This window comes from Manacus vitellinus, unplaced genomic scaffold (genome assembly GCF_001715985.3).
Source record: "Manacus vitellinus isolate BGI_N305 unplaced genomic scaffold, ASM171598v3 scaffold_32_pilon, whole genome shotgun sequence".
Lineage (NCBI taxonomy): Eukaryota > Metazoa > Chordata > Aves > Passeriformes > Pipridae > Manacus > Manacus vitellinus.
Genome location: NW_021940460.1, coordinates 3,465,554 through 3,486,279, shown reverse-complemented (window position 1 = coordinate 3,486,279; position 20,726 = coordinate 3,465,554). Strand labels below are relative to the sequence as shown.

The 20,726-nt window shown below is 46.9% G+C and overlaps 1 protein-coding gene across 4 annotated transcripts in view; it reads left to right on the top strand.

The window, feature by feature from the left end:
* The first annotated feature begins 1,065 nt into the window (after positions 1-1,065).
* CLIP2 (CAP-Gly domain containing linker protein 2) overlaps positions 1,066-20,726 on the top strand; it is a 59,528-nt gene continuing 39,867 nt past the window's right edge. For 2 of the 4 annotated variants that reach the window (XM_029961374.1, XM_029961372.1), the window contains exons 1-2: positions 1,066-1,270; positions 4,444-4,500. In XM_029961374.1, coding sequence (XP_029817234.1) covers positions 1,159-1,270; positions 4,444-4,500 — 169 coding nt within the window. In that variant the 5' untranslated portion in view covers positions 1,066-1,158. The remainder of the gene's footprint in view (positions 1,271-4,443; positions 4,501-20,726) is intronic. The other 2 variants (XM_029961375.1, XM_029961373.1) reach the window with 1 other exon arrangement.

The window sequence follows — 20,726 nt, the reverse complement described above, 5'->3', positions numbered from 1 at the left end:
CATTGCAATTCCCCCCTTGCAGCATCTGTAAATCTTTCCTACGTTGATTCTCAGGGGTGCTGCCTGCAGCAGGCTGTCTCCTTCCTTGGCCTGGAAGCAGGTGTGGGTATCCCCAGTTTCTGGCTGGTCCTTGGTTTGCTCTCCTTGCAATCCCCTTTGCCATTAGGTCTGTGCTGTCCCTGGCTTGCTCTGGTGCCACCTTCTTCCCTCCCCATCCCAGACTGCTGTCTCCCAGCCTCAGCTTCCTTTTGGCTGATAGACTCAATTTTTTGATTGTTTTTCTTTATCCATTAGGAATGTTTTTGACTTTTTTTTTTTTTTAAGCAACTTAGTCACTTCCTCTATTTTTCTTTTCTCATAAAACTTTGCTTGAGAAGTTGTGTGCTTGCTGATGCAATATCCTTGCAAGGAATTTGGAGGTTTTATTCCATTTGCCTACTGGGAAGAGAATGACATAGGGAAGGGTTGTGACTTCACTAATGAGTAGTTGGTAGCCACGCTTAAGTTTCAGAAAGTTTTTTTTTTTTGCAGTCTTATTGTAAATGCATAGGATCAGATGTCCTCTTTATGTGACAAGGGAAGGAGCTGAAAGCCCCATTTTTGGACACTGGTCTCATCCTTCCTCCCCCTGCCAGTTTGGAGAGGCTGCCCTGAAGATGGTGAAACTGGGGACTGTGCACCAAAGGTTTGGTGCTGAGGGTTGGTGGTGCCTTTGGTCAGGGCTCTGAGGCTTTGCTGATGCCTGAACTGAGACTTTAGAACTTAAAACCAGTCAGCAATTTCCATCACTCAGCTGCCATACTGAAGCTAAATTCTCGTTTGATGGTTCTGGGAGGTTTCAGCTTTGGCCCAGGACTCCCCAGGACTCTGAGACTGACAAAAAGAATGTAACATGAAGATGGGAGATGAGGGAAATGATCACCCTTGCTTTACAGGATAAGAAATGAAAGATGCTGCCTCTCCTGGGGCTGTGAGGAGGGAGCTGGGCACTGCTTTCTGGGAGCCTGTTCCATGTTCTCCTACTCATTCTCCACCTGATTTCTTTGTGCTCTTCTCTCCCAGGTGTGTGACGATGGAAGAAGAGGTCCACCAGCGAGCAGCCTGAACAGGGACATCAGGACAGCTCTCTGAGACACTGGGACACAGGAGACAGCAAACATGCTGAAGCCAAGTGGACTTAAAATCCCTGGCAGGGCTGGGAAGCACTCCAGCCCCGTGGGACGGACATCAGGGACCACCACAGCTCCAGTCACCACTGGCTCAAAAGAAGGTAAGGGCTCCATCTGGCAGGGGCACGAGCTGACCCAGGTGATGGCCTGGCTCAAAGGCCTAGTGGTGCCAGTTTTCAGTAGGATATGAATTTCCCAATCTGTACATAGATTGATGCATCAAAACAAGCCTAATAGGGTGAGGAAATGTCCTCCCTCACAGGTAATGCACAAAACAGGCAGGTTGTGGAGTGGGTGGGAAGAGACAGATGGATGCTCTGGTGTTTAGGGCTGACAGAGGTGCTGTCTGCTCTCTTGCTCTCACTTTGCATGTGTGTACCTGTACAGACACTGACACTGAAGAGCTGGGAATTAGGCAGATCCATGACCTTAAACACTGTCCTGTAGCCATTGCTCCTGGCCTGTGATGATGTAGGAGTAAGAACCAGGCACTTAAGGTGATTTGCCCTGTGCTGATTACCTCAAATTAGTGCCTTTGTTTAAACAAAATCATTCAAAGCCCTGGAATTTGAATAATGATTTACCTCCACCTACATACACACCCTTGCTGTCATTCAGTGTATACATAAGCTACACAGACTGCCATTAGCAGTATAATTAACACTTCAATAACAGTTGAGGTGTGTTTTGCTTAGGACTCATTTTTCTGGATTATTGGCTGCTGGGTTGTTGTTTTATTACATATAATTTAGTAAATATTCGAGATGCAAGTTTTGTAGTTGTGTTTTTTGTTTCACTTTGTTAAAAAAGGCCTTCCCCTTCCTTCTGGGGAGGCACATCAGGATGATGTACATCCTATCAATGCTTGTACTTTCAGTATATTACACTTTCATTTGAGAATGTCACTGGTTGCTTCTTGAGATCTGTCAGCCTCTTGTCCCACAATAATTCAGGCCACTGCCCACATGCCTGGTTACTTTGCTATATGTTTCAGTCCAAAAAAATATATAGCATTTAGCAGAATCAGGAAAACCTTGTACCTGTCAAACAGCATGTTTATTATTATTGATTAAAATTACCTTTACTATACTCTGACAAATTAGTCGGTGATTATGATGCTGCAAAATGAGGGTCACCAGACAATGCTGTCTCTTGTCAGAGTAATGCAGAAGTGTTAGTTTATTTAAAAAAAAAAACAAACAAACACCCCATCTCTGAGGTTTCTCTTTTGCTTGGGCACAGTGGGATGGTGGTTTAGGCACAACCTCTGCCCAGGATATTCACACAGACCCCACTTGCTGCTGAGCAACTGGCCCTGCTCCATCATTACACATCAGGGGCTCTGCTTTGCTCATAGATTCCTTCAGCTGAGCTTTCTCTCAGTGACCAGTAGTGTATGTATCATCTTTCCCACTGTGTAAATTCTTTCCCTAAACAGTATTGTAGAAACCACAGCTCTGTCTTGGTTTTTTGCACATCTGCAATGTCTTGTTTGAGGGGCCAGTCGCTGCATGAGGCCGTGGGCTGAATTCCAGGTCCTTTGGTGTGATACAGCATTGTGGGGAGTGGAGTGACACTGCTGTTCCTCAGCTGAGGACTTGGCCCTAGATGTGGAGATAAAATTTTTAATTGCACTTTGCTGTGTTTGAGTGGGTTTTAATATCAGAGCCTAATTTCTTAATTTTATATGCAAATCGAAGATAGCGAAGTGTCCTTATATCTTTGCTAGAGGGAAGTGCAAATTGACAAAGGAAAAGTTTTACAGGTTTGGCTGTGTATTGTAGTTATTCCTCAGACCCTGAATTTCTGAATTTTCCCCCTGTTTCTCCCAGCTGTGATTGAGACATGAACTTGAACTCCAGTGAAGTTCAAGTTCACTGAACTTCTGTTTATCTGCCGGTTGTGAATCTCTCAAGGAATTGCAGTGTGGTGAGGAGCTGCTTTCAGTTGCTTTATCACTTCAAAAGAGAAAATGAGGGGAAAAGACCTGTCTTCCCCTTGGAGGCTCTGCAGAGGTGTCTCAGCAGACGCAGTTGGGATGTGTGTTGTGGTATGAAAGGGTCAGTCAGCAGCGGGGTCGAGCAGCCCTTGGGCTGAATGCGGCGCCTGTTCACTGGTGCTCCTTTGTGCCTTGTTCAGCTCCAGCCATCTGTCACCCAGAGATGTGCAGCAAAGCCAGCCCCACGTGGGCAGAGGCTGCACCAAACTGAGTCTGACCCTTGCCTGAGAAGTTTTAAGTGAGCTTTTTTCCTGGAAAAAAAGCGGGCGCGGAGAAGGGGTGAAGTCTTGTGACGGTGGGTTGGTGCTGTGCAACAGCTCTGCTGCTGCTCCTCTGCCTCTCAGGATGGTGCAGGAGGGTTTTGGGAGTTGTGGAGCTGCTGGAGCAATCACAGCACTGAGCTATTCCTGCCTGGAAGGTGAGAACAGAGCACAATGGGGCTGTTTACCCAGCGTGGGCTGGGTGAATAGCTACGATTGGGCTTGTAGTGTCAGCTCTGGCATCTTGCTCTGAACTGCTGTGTCTGTGCCTGGCCTGTACCTGCTCTTCCTCCTGCAAATCTCTCCAAAGGCCTGCCCAGCCCTGTGCTACCTCCTTCTCGTCTCCTTTCCAATGTTAATCTGAAGCGGTGAGCATCCCAAAATTTGCATCCCAAAATCCTGTTGAAGGTGCCTCTCTCTGAGAGCAGCAGCATCTGTGCTGGCTGTGGGTCCTGGCTGCAGCATGGTCATGGGATTCAGCTGCTGGCAGGGAAAAACTCCAAGAGAAAATACTGTTTTTCTGTCAAAGTGGTTTAATTCTGTTCCAGAGCCAAGTATCCACATAACTGAAACCACAGCAGGCACTGACGTCAACTTTGGGGATGCCTGCAGCCAAAGGATCTGGTGATAGATGGCCATGGAGACTGGATTTCATTACCTTTCCTGGGATTAATCAGATCTGGGCCACAGGAGGGTGATGGAGCTCTGCCCCATCCTCACTTTTCTGCTTCACTAACCTGTATCCCCCAGCCTCTGCCCTCTGAGTGCATCAGTGCTGCCAATCCACAGTCCTACTGATAACTCAGCTGTGTACCAAGAGCAGGTCCCTCTGTGCCAGCTGAGGGCTGTCAGTTCCTGCACTGTGCACCAAGTGCTGTCCCCAGTGTCAGGGCACTGGAGCCTCCCTAATGGCAGGAACAATAACAGAGGTGGAGAGGCTGAACACAATTTCCTTTTGTGTGTTTAATGTGAATACTGCAAAGGGCTTTTTCTTCCCTCTTCTGTCACTGTCCAGGAGAGTGCCTTCATGTGATGTATTGGGTGCCTGCTGGGATGGGAAGATCCTCTAAAGGTACTAGATTTTGTATGAGGTCTTAAAAGTTGCATGAAGGAGGCTGTGTGTTTGAGAAGCCCTGCAGAAACTATGAGCTCTGTGTTGTCTTTGAATGTTTGCATGAGCTCTGTGCCCTGTGTCTGTGCACCAAGAGTGCTTCCTGGGAGGCTGACAGGGTTTTCCTGGCTCCACAAAAATCCAGTACACCCACATCCTCCTAAGCTCCTGTGTTGCCTCTGCTTTTCTTGCCAGAAAAGCCAAAAGAGGCTTTCTTTTTCTTAGGCATTTGGTGAAGCACCTGAGCCCTGCAGCTTGATGGATGAAAACCAGTGATGTTTGGGTCACAAAATACAGAGCTGCAACACTGATCTCTGTGAATTTGCCACCTTGGGGGAGGATAGAAATCTCAAAAGCTCGAAGTGTAGTTGCAAAAGAAAACCACAAATCTAACAAAGTACAGAATTAAACTACAGCAATGTACAGTCTGTTGCCTCTGAGCTGTCCCTTGTCTCTAGGAGCCTGGGGCTGGCTCAGAAAGACCCCAAATCGAGGTTATATCTTCCAGATTGAAAGTTGAAAGAAGGTGTTTGTTCTCCAGTTGTACCTGAGAGTTGTCAGAGCCATTAGATGAAAATGGATTTTGAAAAGCTTCACTCTTTCATCCTCCTCCCTTCTCATAAGCTGATCAGTCTTGTCTGCAAAAGGGCAAGTAGAGGTACTTTCCTTTATTCTTACTCTGGAATACACAAAGCTGCTTGATTTCTTCTTTCTCTTTTCCCCAGCTCTCTGTTCATATTCTTTTGTGGAAAGTAAAGTGCCTCTTGTCCATCTCTCATCCCTCCTCCTTTCCCAGACATGGAGATGTACCCTCTTAAACATTTCCATGTTCTCTTGACAGCTCACATCTTGTGTACCAGAAGAAGGATTGATGCAGGTGTGAAATGTGTGATGCACGTCTGTAGAATTTCACAATTCATGGCTGTAGTTTTCTGTGTAGACCAAATATGCTGCAATCACACCGAGCCAGCTTCTCACACCTGCTATATCAGAGTTTTATTTCCTGAAAACACGTTCAGAGCCCCTTCAGCTCATGGAATGTCCTCTGGACTTTATACTGGAGTGGAGAGTTGTTGTGTCTCCTACCTGAGCTGGTGCTTTCACAGACCCATGAGGAATAAGGGCTTTTGTGATGCTGCTCTGGGTTAGGTGTGTTGACTTGTGGTGTGTGGAGGTTTTTTTTTTCATGAAGGAATGCTGAAATGTCAGTGAGGAACTGGCACCTGACAGGGACTCCTGGAGCACATTAACCTTGAGTGGTGTCCATGCTGGCTGTCCCCCTCCCTTCTCTCCCATAAAACTGGAACAATGGAAAACTGAGCTCTGCTGCTTTGTGGTAACTGTTTTCCTTAATCAGACAGAAAATTCATCTCTGGCTGCCTCAGGAGAGGGTTTCCCACAAATGTGCTGGCTTATTTCCCATGCTTCAAGTGAAGAAAGTCACTGCTCTCAACCCCATATGCAACAGAGGTTTCTATGCTAAAGGTGTGGGGCACTGGTGAAGGGCTCAATATAACATTTGGATTTCTTGTCGCTACAAAGCCCCTACATCTTGGTTTCTTTCCCACCCTCCTCCTGGAAAAGCTTGTTTTTCCCTGGAATTGCAAGATGGAGAGAGAATGGAAGCTGTGATGAATGAGCCCACACAGCCCTCCCAGCTGGTGGAACAGGTGAAAGCTGCTGGGAAGGGAAGTGTTCACATTTCAGAGTGGGTTTTATCTGCTCAGAGCAGCATTAGAGTAACGTGGTTGGAGGAAAAATTTGCCTTTCATACTTCATTTGGCTGTCAGCTGGCTCTGGGTTTCATTTGTGGTTCTTAAATCTCTTGTTCAGTTAAAGAATTCTGGCCAAAGGGAGAGGAAAGTAGGAATATTTGTGTTTGCAGATGGAGCTGGGCAACACTGAGACTTCAGTGCTGGAGGCAAAAAAGCCCAAACTTATTAAATTTTCTGTGAGACTTAAATGCATCCAGTCAGAATCCAGCCTAGATCTTGGATTTTACAGATGGATCCTGTCTTTCTGAATGGGCAAGTGCAAGTATCTGTAATGTGAATTTCATATTTAGCCACGGCTAAGAGTATCAGAACTGTTCTTCAGCAGCTGCCTAGTTTTATTGCCAAAAACTATGCTTTAGTAGCTAAACTATACAGCATTGCTGGGAGCCTGGGAATGCCCTCTCACTTTCACATAAGTATAAATGTATTATTTTAGATAAAGAATAAATGCACAGAACTAGGAATATTTGCTGGCATAATGTCTGCCTCTGCAAACACTGTGTTGCTTTTGTGCACTAAAAATGAGAGTGAAGCAGACTGGAACACTCCCAGGGCCATTAAAGAGCACGGGATGACTGGCTCCATAGGGTAATTAAACTAAATATGCTGTAATGAGGGTTTGATAAGCCTGAGCTGTGCTGGGTTGTAGTTGTGGTTGGTTTCTGGGTGCTGAAGGGCCCAGACTGGTCCATCCTGGGGGGGCAGTTCCTGCTGTGCCCAAGGGTGGAGTTTGGACAAGGGGTTTAACTTTGTTTTCTGATTTGTTTTCTAGAAATGTGATTATTTTCCAAGGGCTGATTCTAGTTTGAGGCTCAGCAATTCTGTGTGGCCCAAGTGTCTTTGCACGTGTCCAGGCCCTGTCATTAATGAGCTGAACCTGCCTCAGTTCTGCTGGAGGAGCCTAAATCTCACCACCACCTTAGCTCTCCTGCAGGACCAGTGCCTTGCTCTTGCCTTTCCCAGTGGGAAATCTTCATTCCTTTTCATTTACCTGTCACACAGTTACCATTGACATCTTGGTGAACTAACTTGGAAATCAGTTGTTTGCCCCTGGAGTTTGTCAGGATGTTGTTGATGTAAACTGGCTGGATGCACAGCAGTAAGAAGCCAATTTCTGTTGCTTCGAGAATTATTTTGCAGTAAAACAGAGGGAGGGAAGGTGTCCTTGATGAGGAGTTTGTGCCTCAGTAATAAGGGAGAACTTAGGGAGGTTATTCTCAGGTTTGGTGGTGTCTTAACACAGGCTTTTTTTATAAAGGTGCAAGACAGTGCTGAGGCTATCTGGTTTTGTATCAGTCTATTAATTCTATCTCCCAAATAAACATAAAAGGCACTAAACCACTGTTTTGTCTGAAACAAAAGAAATGGGATTGTAGTGTCCAGAGCAGCTGATTGACTGGCACAGACACAGGGAGCTAATTCTTAGCTATTCAAAAGCTTTGTGACTCTTGATTAATATTAAGTTGGGGTGTTGTGTGCTGGTGAATTGAGAGAGAAGACCCCACGTCGTGGGACCAGAGGCTGCTATTATTTCTAGCAAACACTTGGTTTTGCTGTTTTGCATCTGGCCTCGTGGAGCAATCGGTGTTGTCAGCTCCCATCTGAGCTCTGTCCTCAATTAAATCCACGCTCAGGGCTGAATGGATATTCCTGGAGTCGGATTAGTGATCCTGCTGGAAGTGCGTCATCGGTGTCGGTGAAGTTTGATCGGGTCTTGCTTTATGTTAATGGGTCTGAGTACACAGCACCCTCAGTTCCCTGGGGAATGGGGGGGCTGAGGTGCCAACGAGAGTGTTGGAAGATCAAATGCCTCTATTACAGTATCAGCAGATTATCTCTCCTTTAGTAGCAGGAGCTCCAGTACCCAGGTACACACAGGCAGTCAATGTTCGAGGAGTTATCAGGTATCTGAATGAAAACAAGAGTGTTTTCAAGAGCTGAACAGGGAAAACTGCAAACAAGGGTTGCTGGTTTGCTAATCCAGGCCTGATGCACAGCTGGAATGGAGAGGTGAGGCTGGGAGGGGATCGTGGAGGCTGGGGGTCAGTGCAGGGGTGGGAACTGTCACAGCCGCCGGAGCAGCTCTGCTGAGGGATCTTTGGAGCCTGGGAATGTCCATCCATTGTTGCTGTGGGGCAACTGAAGTGCCCTGTGTGTAGGTCACATCCCTCCATATGAATCCACTTGCTCATGGACAGTGATGCTTTGTGACACCTGTGTTTGCCTCTAATCCCCTCTGTGTGTCCTACACCAAATGTCTTCTGGCATCCTTGTGGACAAAACGTTTGACTCTTTGCACAGAGCTTGTATTCAGCTCACACATCCCTTTCATGAGCCCCCCCTGCTTGCCATCCTGCAGTCTGAGATAAGTTTTGTACCAGGTTTTGTGGAGGTGGTGGTTCCCCCACCCCTTCTGGTTCCCCTCCTGAAGGGAGGGAGGACCTTTGGCAGCATCCCCTTCCCGAGAAGTGATTTGATGCATTCCAAGCAATATAAAAGGGTATTGAATCAATCTTGATTTAATCAGCTTTACAGGTGACACCTAGAGACAACTGGGAGTCTGATTTTAATTGTCTTAATCATTAGATGCTCTTAGAAGGATTTGATACAGCTAATCCTTAACGTTCAGCACACTCATTGTGGAACAAGGCGCGAGCACACTCCGAAGGCATATGGAGGTCAGACACTAGGAGTCCCTCTGTCTGTAGCTCCTTACAGAACAGCAGGGAAAGAAAATCTGCTTCCCACAGATGTTCAGCTTATGGGGGTTGGAGTATAATGAACTGGATCCTGTTCAGCTGGGCTGGTGCAAGTGCAGCACCATCAGGGTGGTTGTGGTTACGCCCATCGGGGCGAGGAGGCACCTCCGGGGTGGGATCTGCTCCTGCACGTTCTGCCATCAGTGGAGCTAATCCTGCAAGAGCAGATTAATCATTAGAAACCTGAGCCAATATTCATTGAAATAAATGGAAATATTTCCTTTGGCATAGGTGGATTTGGGATGAGAGTCTACAGGATTACAGTGGTCAGACTATTGCCACATAGTAATGGCTGTAGGTTAGAATTAACCATCACACACTGACCCTGCATGTGAACATCCTCCTTGCAAGCCATCAAAGAGGTGAACTGGCCTCCAGAAAAGCCTTAAAATGTTTAGAGTACAGATGTTTTTCTCTGTTTATTTTGGATTCAGTAGGATATTTACTTTTTAATGGAGGTGCTAAAATGTAAGTAAATATCCTGTTCCCATAAAAGAAATTGATTTTTATGCAGGAGTGAGGTCTGTAAGAAAACACTGTGTATCACAGTATCACAATACTCACTGTAAAATAATAAGAGTTGTCAAAATTGGGCTGTCTGTGTCTTCAGCAGCTCCATTCAGAACACAGTTGATGGTCTCTCTGCTACAAAGTGTGACTGTTTGGCAATGCTGTTTTCTAGCACAGTAAATGTGTGTCCTGTGTGCTACATCTGGGTTGTGGACGGACCAGAGGGTGCAGCAGAGCACTTCACTCCATGCCTTGTTTGCAAAATGCTTTATGAGAAAGGAAATGTTTGTGCATGGGGATTTTAAATGGTCCCAGAGGAAGGCAGTGATGAACTTGGCCACAAATACCTCTTAAAAACTGAACCTACACCAAGAATTGAGGAGTTAATTTGTGTGATCTAGTACACTGTCAGTGCTGTAATTGCAAGGCAGGGTTACGCAGGAGTTAATTCTGCTACAGGAGTAGGAGTGTTCCCAAGCTGCTCCAGGAATTCCTACCAAGCAGGAGCTGTAAGTCCTTCTCACTTTCTGCAATTATAAGCCTGCCATGTGCATATAAAACCTCTCTGTGAATGCTTCACCACCTCCTGTGAAGCCTGAGGCTGTGAGAAAGGTCAGTATTATCCACGTTTTACACACAAGACAACTTAGAAGAGTAGGTCTTGCCCATGTCATCCTGTGAGTCAGAGGTGAAAGTGGAACAGTTATCCTGGCCAGCAGGTTTTTCTGGCCTTTAGTCCTCCTGGTCCTGGCAGGGGAGCAGCAGCTTTCCTCTCTGACACTGCTTCCCCTGGTCCTTTTCACTGGCTCAAGTGCTGTGTCTGTAAACAGTAGTTCCTTTGGAATTTGGCTGAGGCTGCAGAGCCATTGAGCGTACAGGGCAAGTGTCTCAGTCCTGCACATGCTTGTCTTATTTCACACTTAAACCTGGACAGTTGTTTAGGATTCACGACCCTGAAGATGACAGGAGCCTTTTGTATTGCTGTATAATTTATTTCACGGAAATACTTACTGCAGAGTGTTATATTTTGAGGTATTTCCTCAAAAAAACCCCCCAGAAATTAGAAGGCATCGATGCAGACTTTAAACGAAAAATTTTAGGTAAGAATACTATGATGTTGATAAAATCTTGACCCCTAAAAAGGGCTTGGGGGCATCATCCTCAGTGATCAACTGCTGTCCTGGCTGGGTGTGTTCAGAGGATGAAAGCATGAAACTGGTCATCTCTTAAAGTGCTGGAAAGGTGGCAGGAGAGAGAGGGATGGTCCACGTGTGAGCCCTTCACACCAGTAAGGTGTACTGGGATGGGAGCATACTGTGTGCTCAGGGGTAGTCAGGGTGCCTGGTGGGACCCTGTGCTGAGACTTCAGTGCAGCTCAACAAGTTAGTTCCCACAGCTTTGTCTGTGATCTCTCACTTCACATCATGGATTTCCCACCCTTCACTACTGCTCACTTCGCCTACCAGCACTCCTGGAATGGTGTAACAAGGCATTTCTGGTGATCACTGAGACTTAGAACTGTTGGGTTTGAGAACACTTGCCATGGGGTTCTGTGTTTGTATCATAGCTCATATTTTTTAGGGTCAGATCTGGATCATGGTTGTGTTTTTCTCAGAAAAAGGTTAGGCTTTTGCTGCAAATAGGTGACTTGGCTTTTCTGAAAATGGTGCATGTTCAAGCTCGTCGCCTTTTGAATTGGATACTTAGCTGTTTAAGCCAGATATTTAAAATAAAGTAGATGACTCAGTGTTAATCTGCTCTCAAATATCCTTTTTATTAGATTAGGCAAAACAAAACCAGCCCAACAAACTCTGCATTCTGCCTAGCGTGGGGCTGTGTACAATCAGTCCATTGTGTGCTGTATGGCCTGCTCTGTGCCTGGATGTATGGCTGCAGGAATAAATGGCTGATGAATCAAACTGTGTTTAGCACAGTGCAGCCCCAGGGCTGTGCACAAGTTTGCTTGGCAATTATGAGATGTTGGTCTTTACCTCTCCTACGGTTCCCCAGGGATCCTGGGGTGCTGCAGATGGCTCCAGGAGTGTCCCTTTCTCAGGCAAGTTGGGTGGATGACTCAAAGGGATGGTGTAATTGTATTGATGTCATGTTTCTACTGAGGAGGGGAAAAAAATACATACAAGGGAGGAAGCCTGGTGCTTGTCTGTGTGCTGGTACCATCCCAGTGGTTCAAACTGCTGTCTGTCAGGGTGGCTGGTTGCACTGAAAACCAGCCTCTCAGGAGCTGACCAAGCATCCTCCTTCATTTTTAAACATCAGGTGTTAAATTTTTGTACCTTTCCTCTTAAGTACAGCTGCAGGCAGAGGGAAATACATGAGGACATGGGAAAATACTTTTCACGGCTGCAGCGGAGAGCACTTGCAAAGAGCAATTGCTGTGGAGATTATCCCAATTCCTGCCAGAGGGAAGGAGAGCAAAGTAATATCAGAAACTCAGAGAAAAGCTTGTGGTTGTGCCTCAAAAAGGTTTCTGTGACTCATCAGGTAGAAATGAGAAGTGGTCATCAGTCAAGAGAGAAAGAGGAGGGAAGATCTTACTGCTGTGGTCTGTTGCTATGTCTGGCCCTTCGCACAGGGAAGATTCTCAGGTGCCAGGAGGCCACTCTGCCTGAGCTTGCAGCTTCCAGTTGCACAAATATACCCCTGGCTTGACCTGAAGGATGCTTTAAGTCTGAGCTGTGGACACGTGGGTCTCTGAAGTGCTCACAGTGCAGCAGGAGCACAGGTATGAGTGGCAGAGCAGGTAAAATACTGCACTGAGCTGATCTGACTTGAGTGGGGTAACCAGATCACTGAGCACTGTGAGGATGTGTGAGAGGGTTAAAATGCTTGTTCCATAGCTGGAATAAGCACTGTGCCCACAGGCAGTCTGTACCAAAGTCTGAGTTGAGCTAGGTTCTCTCCTGGTCTTTTAATCTTCCTTTCCCATGCACTGCTAGAGGTACTGCCACTCTGCTTGTGCATGGCTGCTCAGGTTATGTCCTGTGGGTAAACACACTGAGTTATGCACACACAGCAACTTCTGCATCACATTCCCTATACAGGGAGCTGCTGATCCCCTGGTCTGGCTCCATTCTGATCAGAAAGCAATAATTACTCTCTGGACCAGGCCAGGCTCTTCTTTGGTACCTTGTCTTCTACATTTTATTGGGAGGGAGCTAATGCCATCATTTTGGAGTGAATAAGTCAGTGGCCTTTCTGTGTGCACCTGCTTGAGCAATGTGCTGCTTGGCTGCTCATCTCTTCCTGTCAGTGCCATAGCTGGTTAGCAATGGCACCAGAGTCCATCCGAGTGGGTTTTATGTGGGAATGATGCCCAAGCAAAATTCCTACACTTAAAAAGGCTGTGAAATATCAAAACCCTGCTGCTTGATTGTTGTGTTTTGGGTTTGTTTTTTTTTTTCTGGTAGTGAGAGAGCACTGTGCTTTGCTTGGCTGCTCCTTATAGTGTTTGGTGCTCAAGATAAATCTCTCCAGTTCAGGAGGTGTCCCGAGACTGCTCCTCTCTCCGTGCTAGTGCTCTGCCTGGGAAATCGTTTATAAACGTCTCGTTAAAGACCTGTGTCTGCCTCCTTTTCTCTCTTTTTTTTTTGTCATTGGATCAGCTCACTGAGAGCAGCTGTCCTCCCTTCCCTCATAACAGCCCTGAAACCACACTTGTGCCTTAGATTCCCCCAGCCCGAGGAACCGCGCACAGCTGTGCACGTGTGTGCGTGCGCCGGGGTCTGCGGGCACGGCGGGCTTGGGCTGAGCTCCTTCCCGAGCCTCTCCCTGCTTCTCTGGAAAGAAAAGACCCCAAGAAGCCAGCCTTGTGCTGGATTCATAGAGAACTGAACATATGGTGTGACTGCAGCTCCGCAGCCAGGGAGCCGGGGACGCGCGTGAGTGCTGGTGGTTCAGGGGGAGTTGTGCGACACGGGGCGTCGCTTGGGCTGCTGGAAGGAAGCTCGTTGTGCCAGGTAGGAGCCTTGCCTGTAAGTATTTCTCTCCCAGTTGGTGTTCTTGCTCTCAGGGCTGTCTCATGGGCTACCCCAGGCTGCTTTCTAATGCTCTTTTTAGTCTCGTAGTAGTCACACCACTCTGGGCAAGGTTAACCCAGTTTGGATGTGGGGCTGGTGGGACAGGACTTAGTCAATCTTTACAGCTAAAGGCTTGTTTAACTAGAAAATATAGTTTCCCATTCAGAGCAAGCTATGGTGAATAAAGTGAGTAATGTTTCCAGGTGGAACATTCTCTAGCTGAAGTGATTTTATTACTTATTTAAGGAAGAATGAAGCCTGTATTATTTTGTAACACACACTGGGTTACTTTAACATAGTGGGACAGGACTTAGTGAATCTTTACAGCTGATGACTTGTTTGAATGGAAAACTATATTTTCTACTTAGAATAAGCTGTGGTGAGTAAAGTGAATAATGGTTCCAAGTGGAATATTCTCTATTGGAAGTGATTTTATTATTTATTTAAGGAAGAACGAAGCCTGTGTTATTTTGTAATGCACGCTGGGTTAGTTTAACATAGTAACCCAGGGTTTATTAACTCTAGTTTTTCAAATGTGTCTGTAAGTTATTTCTAAAGATGGGGGTTGGCACAAGCTGGGGAAGGAGACAAGGGTGCTCCATTCTTTTTGTTAAACCTGCAACACCCTTAAAATTGTGGGGTTTTTGTTTTCATTATATCCTGGGAAAACAGGGGGCTGCTCCAGAGATGATAGATGGGCCCTATTTTAAGACTAAAAAAAATCTTAAATAGTGTATTGAAGCATGAATGTTGAATGAATATACTTAGGGTTTAAAAAATAATAATTATATAAAAATTAAGACTGTAATCTTGAGATGAACAGATCCATCCATATGCTGCAAGTTAATTATCCCTCAGTGAAAGAAACCTTGTGATTTTCCACTAGTCACTCGCCTCCCTTGTGCCCTGTGCTGCCAAAACCAATCTGCTTTGCATATCTTGTTGAATACCATTGTTTATTTGAAAAAAAACCAACTTCAAATCCTCACACCTAAACACATAGCTTTGCTGTTTGTTTCTTTTCAGAATTACACTGGATCTGATCTAATGTAAACCCCTGGGTCCTCCACCCCTCCCATCTCCAGTGGGCACCGGGAACGCGCGTCTCGCCTGTGGCAGAGCAGATTTCGTACCAGTCAGCCTCTTGAATGAGACCTTTATAAGAAAGCCTTTGTCTGGGACGTCTGTCTGAGGTTCAGTGCTTTTCCCAGCTGCCCCTCTGAAGGCAAATGTGTGCCTCAGTGGGCACCTCCTTGCTTTCAGTGCGAGGCAGCTTTGCAGTGGTTCCCGCTGGGTTTTGCTCGCTCAGTCATAATTCTCGTTCATTTTCTTGCTGTCTCCTCCTCCTCCTTGTCACAGGTGTCTTTCTAATTGTCTCCTCTCTTCAAAGGAGCTAAAGCCAGTGATGCTGAAGTTGTATCACATCTTAATATCCACACCATGGGGACTGTTCCAGGGAAGCTGCAGGGGCAGTAGATTTCCAGGGTGCCAGATGCAGAGCTCGCCTCTGTGCCAGATTACAGCCCCAGCTTTTCAGCTTTGAACTTGCAGAGCTTTCAGTCGTTGTTTCCAAGTCAGCCATAAATCTCTGGGGCTCCTTCCTCCCACGGTGTGCTGCCAGGCAGTCAGCTATTGCCTGCAAAGCATCGCTTTCTCTCGCAGGCACCTCTTCCCTCTCTGTGTTTGCTTGAAAGGGCCGTGATAAATCTTGCAGAAAACAGCTGCTTCGTTGCTGTGCTCGATCATTTGAATTTGGGTATGGCAGAGTGGGCTGGCTTTCACTTGATTGCCAACAGCGTCATGTCTGTGCAATCCAAGCTGCTTAGAGAAGTTCCAGTCCCTGTGTGGGAGCCCAGAAATTCCATGTGGTGAGGCCTCACCATCCCAGAGTGCTGTGGAGGCAGCAGGTACCAGTCCTTCTCCCGTGGGAGGCCCTGTCCCTGCCTGTGTGGCTGCTCCTGACGCTGCCAAGGGAAGAATCCCTGTCCCCCTGGGCAGGTGGCAGCTCCTGGAGGTGCAGCAGGTTGTGCCTTCTCTCTTGCCTGGTAGACCAGCTGCTGTAGGTCGTAGGGACTGAGGCTTGAGTCTGATAGCAGATGCTCTGGACTGTCCTCCCTTACCTTCTCTGAGGGGAAGCTCTGATCAGCTCTGTTCTCCATCAGTGAATTTCTGTAGTATTATGCTTGGAGATGAGATGGCTCTCTATAAACAGACCCAGGTAAGTTTATAGTAATTGCAGTGTAAAGCAGTAGGTAAAAACCACTGCACCAGGAGCTGATAGCTGCATGGTTATAAGGGCAGCACCCTGTGGTCTTACACCTTCAGGCTGCAGAGAGGACTGTGGTGATCTGTTGGACAGGAAAGTGTCATCCACCACAAATGTTTGGTGCCCTGAGCACAGGCTGCAGCCTGAGTAGGGGCAGTGTCTGATTGTCATCCCCAACTCATCTGAGCACTGAACCAAGCAGTGAGCCAGGCTGCCCCAGTGCCTCTGGGGCTCTTACCTAATCCATGTGGCAGGAAAACCAGGCATTATTCCTTTTAGCTGGCACCCCTGTGGCCAGCAGTGGGGTTTTCCAGCTGACAAAATCTGTCTTGGCTTCAAATGGGCATTACAGTCCCCTGGTCATGGGACTGTCCTGAAGCCCTGCCCAGGCTGGGAGGGGCAGAGCTGATACCAAAAGCCTTTTGACTGCTTTGGTTGCAGGGCTGCACTTTGAGATGCTCACAAGCTGCATGGGTGGCTGTCCTGTCACAGGTTAGTGGCATCTACAGCACGGGCCAGTGACACGAGGGTGAAATGTCTTCAGGTCTTGTGACAGTGACAGTTCTGCCAGGCTGGTGCAGCTTTTCTTGCTGGTTAGTGGATGAGAAGGTTATTGATTGCCATGGAGAGGGAATGCAGCCCGGGAGTGGATGGGCAGCTCTGTGCTGCATGTCAGGCTGTCTTGTGGTGGGGGTTTGAGGGCAAAAACCTCTGAAAATTAAAATAGAAAAGACCTCTCCTAGGGGCAATGTAAAGCCCTTTGGTAAATATCATCTGTTCTCGTTTCTCCCTCCCTTCCTGGCATGAGATGCTACTCTGGTATCTCTCTTTTTTTTTCTTTTCCCCCCTCCCCCCCTCTTTCTTTTAAATCTAATGTGCCTCCATTTTATCAATTAACTGCCTGTCTCCTGATTCCCATGGCAACCCAACAGGCTGTTGCATTTCTGAGTCCTTTGGCAGTTGGGGTGCCTGGCATGTGTCTCGGGAGCAGTAAGACTACAAAAGAGTTCTGCAGGGAGTAGGAAATACACGGGCAGCACTCACTGTGCACTGCTTCTCATGCTAAACTGTTCCTCTCTTCCTCTCCCTCCTCCACTTTAGAAACAAGTTTCCTTTCCCCTTTGTTTCAATTGCCTGGTGATAAGAAATGAGCAACTGGAGTGCTGTGGGAGGTCGAAAGATGTGGAGGGAGTAAGGGGATGTGTGGATTCAGTGAATGTGGATGGCACTTAGACATAGCATGAGGCTGAATGTCTTGTTGGGGATCCTGCAGAGAAGGTTATTCCTGCTGATCCTCCTGCTTCAACTTCCAGAGCTTTCTTGAAGGGGGTTTTCTTGCTTCTGTACTGTACAGAGCTTCTGCTCACCCCTTCCCACAGCAGACATTTCCAAGAGCTGGAGGAGTCCGTGCTCTGCTTGCAGAAGTCCTTGTTCTTCCACGGATTTTGGACACATGGCTTTCATTGACACAGTAACAGGAGCCATGTGAACAGGCTGAAACTTCAGTTAAACCTTTAACCTCTCCAGCTCTTGGCTGATTATAATTTGGCTCCTGGAGTATTGGTGCCCTGTCAGTGTGAGGTACCCTGTCACTCTGGGCCCCTAAAACTGATGGGATGAGTTTGCAGAACGGGTCCTAAGCACCAGGTCTGCCACAGTGGTGGTTAATGCATCATATCTGGGCTTTGTGAAAACCAAAGGGAAAATAGAGACTGGAGCTGGATAAGGTGTGCATTTAGTGGATGCCGTGTGTGACTTTGATTTACAGGTTGTTGTTCAGCCCTGAACGCTGTGACCTACAGGAAAACCATTTAAACTGAAAAGAATGAGCTGACTAATGAACACAATAGGGTTGTAAAGCTGAAAAGCTCGAGTGGAAGAGATCCTGCTCACTGCTTGTTGTGTCTCAGAGCCTGGTCCCAGCAAGAGGGGGAGGCAGGAGCTGCTGTCACAGTCCTGGGTAGCAAGTGAGGTCTGTGCTGGGCTGAGCAGCACAGGGACATCCTCCTGGGCCAAGCAGGAAGAGCTTTCCCCATCGCTGGCTTCCAGGTGAGCTGCTGAGTTAGGTGCCTGATAGTGACATTCAGAGAGTTCCTGTGGCTTCTTGATGGGCATCACCAGGTAATGGCAGGGTTGGAGTAGAAAACACTCTGTTTATGTTTTGTTGGGTGTGTTTCTCTAGTGTAACTCTTCTCAGTTTCAGACCTTAGATCTGGACCCTTGCTTTGCTGTTAGTGAGTTTCTTGGAACTTGCTGGTGTTTATCTGGGGAGTCCGACTAGAACAAGATGATTTTTTCTTTTCCAGAAACAGCAAATCCAAGTGACACAGGCACAGACCAACTCCCTGGGTGCCTATAGACTGGGAAAGCTCAGGAATCCTGGGTGGTAATCCTCTTGGGTGGCTTTCCCCTAAGCTATAAGAGGTGCTTGGAGAGTGGGTGACTCCAGATGTCAGGTCTGTCAGAGCAGTGCCATCCATGTCTGTTTTGGGCTATCCTAAGATAACCATGGAATTGAAGACAGGTTATTCATTGCTACCCTTTGCCTTCTGAAAGGCTGGTGGCCAGGTACCCACCGAGGAGGATCAGAACTCAGTCTACTTGGACCACTCTGGGTGCTGTCTGGCCATCTAGATAATGGGTCCCTCAGACCTAAAGCCATGAAGAATGAGTTGAGCTTGACCATGGTGACTCTTGGCTTCTCTGAAAACCTGGTGCACAAAAGCCCATTGACTGCTCTGTGGTTATTTCATATGTGGGCAGTGAAGGTCATGTAAAACACCAAGTTTCTACTAGATGGCCATAATGAAGAAGGTGAACCTTCAGGCAGTTCCTCACTTACATTTATAATTTTGAATAATTCACCTCATACTCAGGAATAACGATGCTTCTGCCTGCACTGCTCGGGAGCCTGGGATGGGATTGTTTCCCTGAGGAGTTGTAATTACTGTAGTTCAGCAGCCCTGCCTGTCAGACAGGCACCTAAAATGAACAGTGTGTAAAGTTTCACTAAAATCTTGGCTTTTTAGGGGGAGCACAACGTTGCACCATGAACCAAATGAACTGTGCTGTTTCTTTTTTTTCTGGTGTGAGTCAGTTTTGAGGGTGTTTGCTCTTGCAGTGAAACACGGTGAGTCTGCATGTGGTTTTAAATCCTGTTGTGGTGTTTGTTCAGCCTTGGGCAGCCTTCCTGCCTTTCTTTGCTTGGGCTTTGCTGCTGAGGGGTTTGCTTATCCCAGCCACGGTGCAGAGGTGTTTGTGAGAGCTAATGTGACCTGTATCTTGATCATCAGCCAAACCCTGTAATAAGGAACTGCCAGTGTGCCGAAAGTCGGGCTCCAGTAAGACTAGAAAAACAGCTTTCATCTTTTGTGAATATGGATGCAGAGCCCCCCAGATTTCATATGATTACAGTTCCCTGTACAGTAGGTTGAATTTGGCTGTCCTTGGCACGGTGTGTCACATGTCAGTGCCACGAGATCTGCGTGTTGGGGCACTCTGCTGAGCATGAAAACAGGCTGTAAGTTGTGTTTCTGATTTAATTTATTCTTATACCCGTGATAGGAGAGACATACCTGTCACAGATGTTTTTGGCAATAAACCTCTGTAGCCATCTGTGGTTATTAAACTTAGAGTCTTTTCAAAACATGACTCGTTGGTTCCTAATCTGTCTGCTTTATTCTCTTGTGCTATTAAGCATTGAAATGACAAAGGTGGCCTTATTTTCTGCTTATGGAGCCCTGATTCCTTCCCACTCCTTTATATTTGATATCTTCTGTAAAGATTGAAAGCTCTAAGCATCCTTATAGCCTTTGGTTTTCATTTCTTAAGGTGAAACTGTTTCTTGGATGTAATGCTGTCCCTCTGATGGAGCTCATCTTGGCATATTGTCATTTATGAGACTGAGATGAAGCTGGAATGTCAGACATTTGCCCCCCCCCAAAAAAAAAGTTAATGAAGATGTGAGGTGGAGGAAAACTTTCAGAGCAGGACCCAAGGGAGAAGGTTTCTCCCAGGGAGCTGGCTGAGCTCCACTGGGAGCACCACAGTCCTTGTTGCCACCAACCTTTTCAGTTGGGAACAGTATTTCTGTTACTGCCCTTCCTGAGCCCATCATGGGTCTCTTGGACATTCCCCATGTGCAGTGCTGTGCATGCCCCCTTTGGCTGATCTTCTCAAGAGTTGTTCCAGCCCCAGCCCACCAAGCCCAGAGAGCAGGTTGGAGGAGATCCTGTTCATGAAAGGAGTTTGTACAGTCGTGCCTTATCTACTGCTCTCTCCTTGTTCAGATAAGGTTTAGACCAGGCAGAAGTCCTGCTGACTTCCAGGAGCCACAAACTGCTGCACTTATGCCGTAGAAATTGCCAAGTGTTGGCTCTGGAGTCTAATGTGAACCAAAGTGTCAACATTCATCTCTCCTAACTCTTAATCAGTTTTAGCAGAAACTAAGTTCTTAAGCTATTTGCTGAAGTCCTGGTGCTCTTTTCTTTCTTATGATGTTAGACCTTTTGCAAGGCTTTGAAGTATCTTGCTTTGAGAGCTTTTATGTTTTTCAGGCTTTCTAGGAGCTGAGCCTGATCTGTCAAGCCCATTACTTGTGAAAGAGCTGTTGAAGTGTTGTGGACTGAGCCACAGTGATGGTTGAGGCTGAACAAGTTTCACAGTTGGTTTCACATAAGCACTCAAGTTTGGCTTGTCTCTGCAGCTGCTTTGGGTGTCCTCTGTCAGCCTTCTCTGGCAGCAAAAACTCCTTCCTGGGTGTGCTTTAGGCATTTCTGGTTGGTGGCACCCAGAAATTTCAGCTTAAAGCTTTGCTAAAGAGTCCAGGTAGCTTTTATTG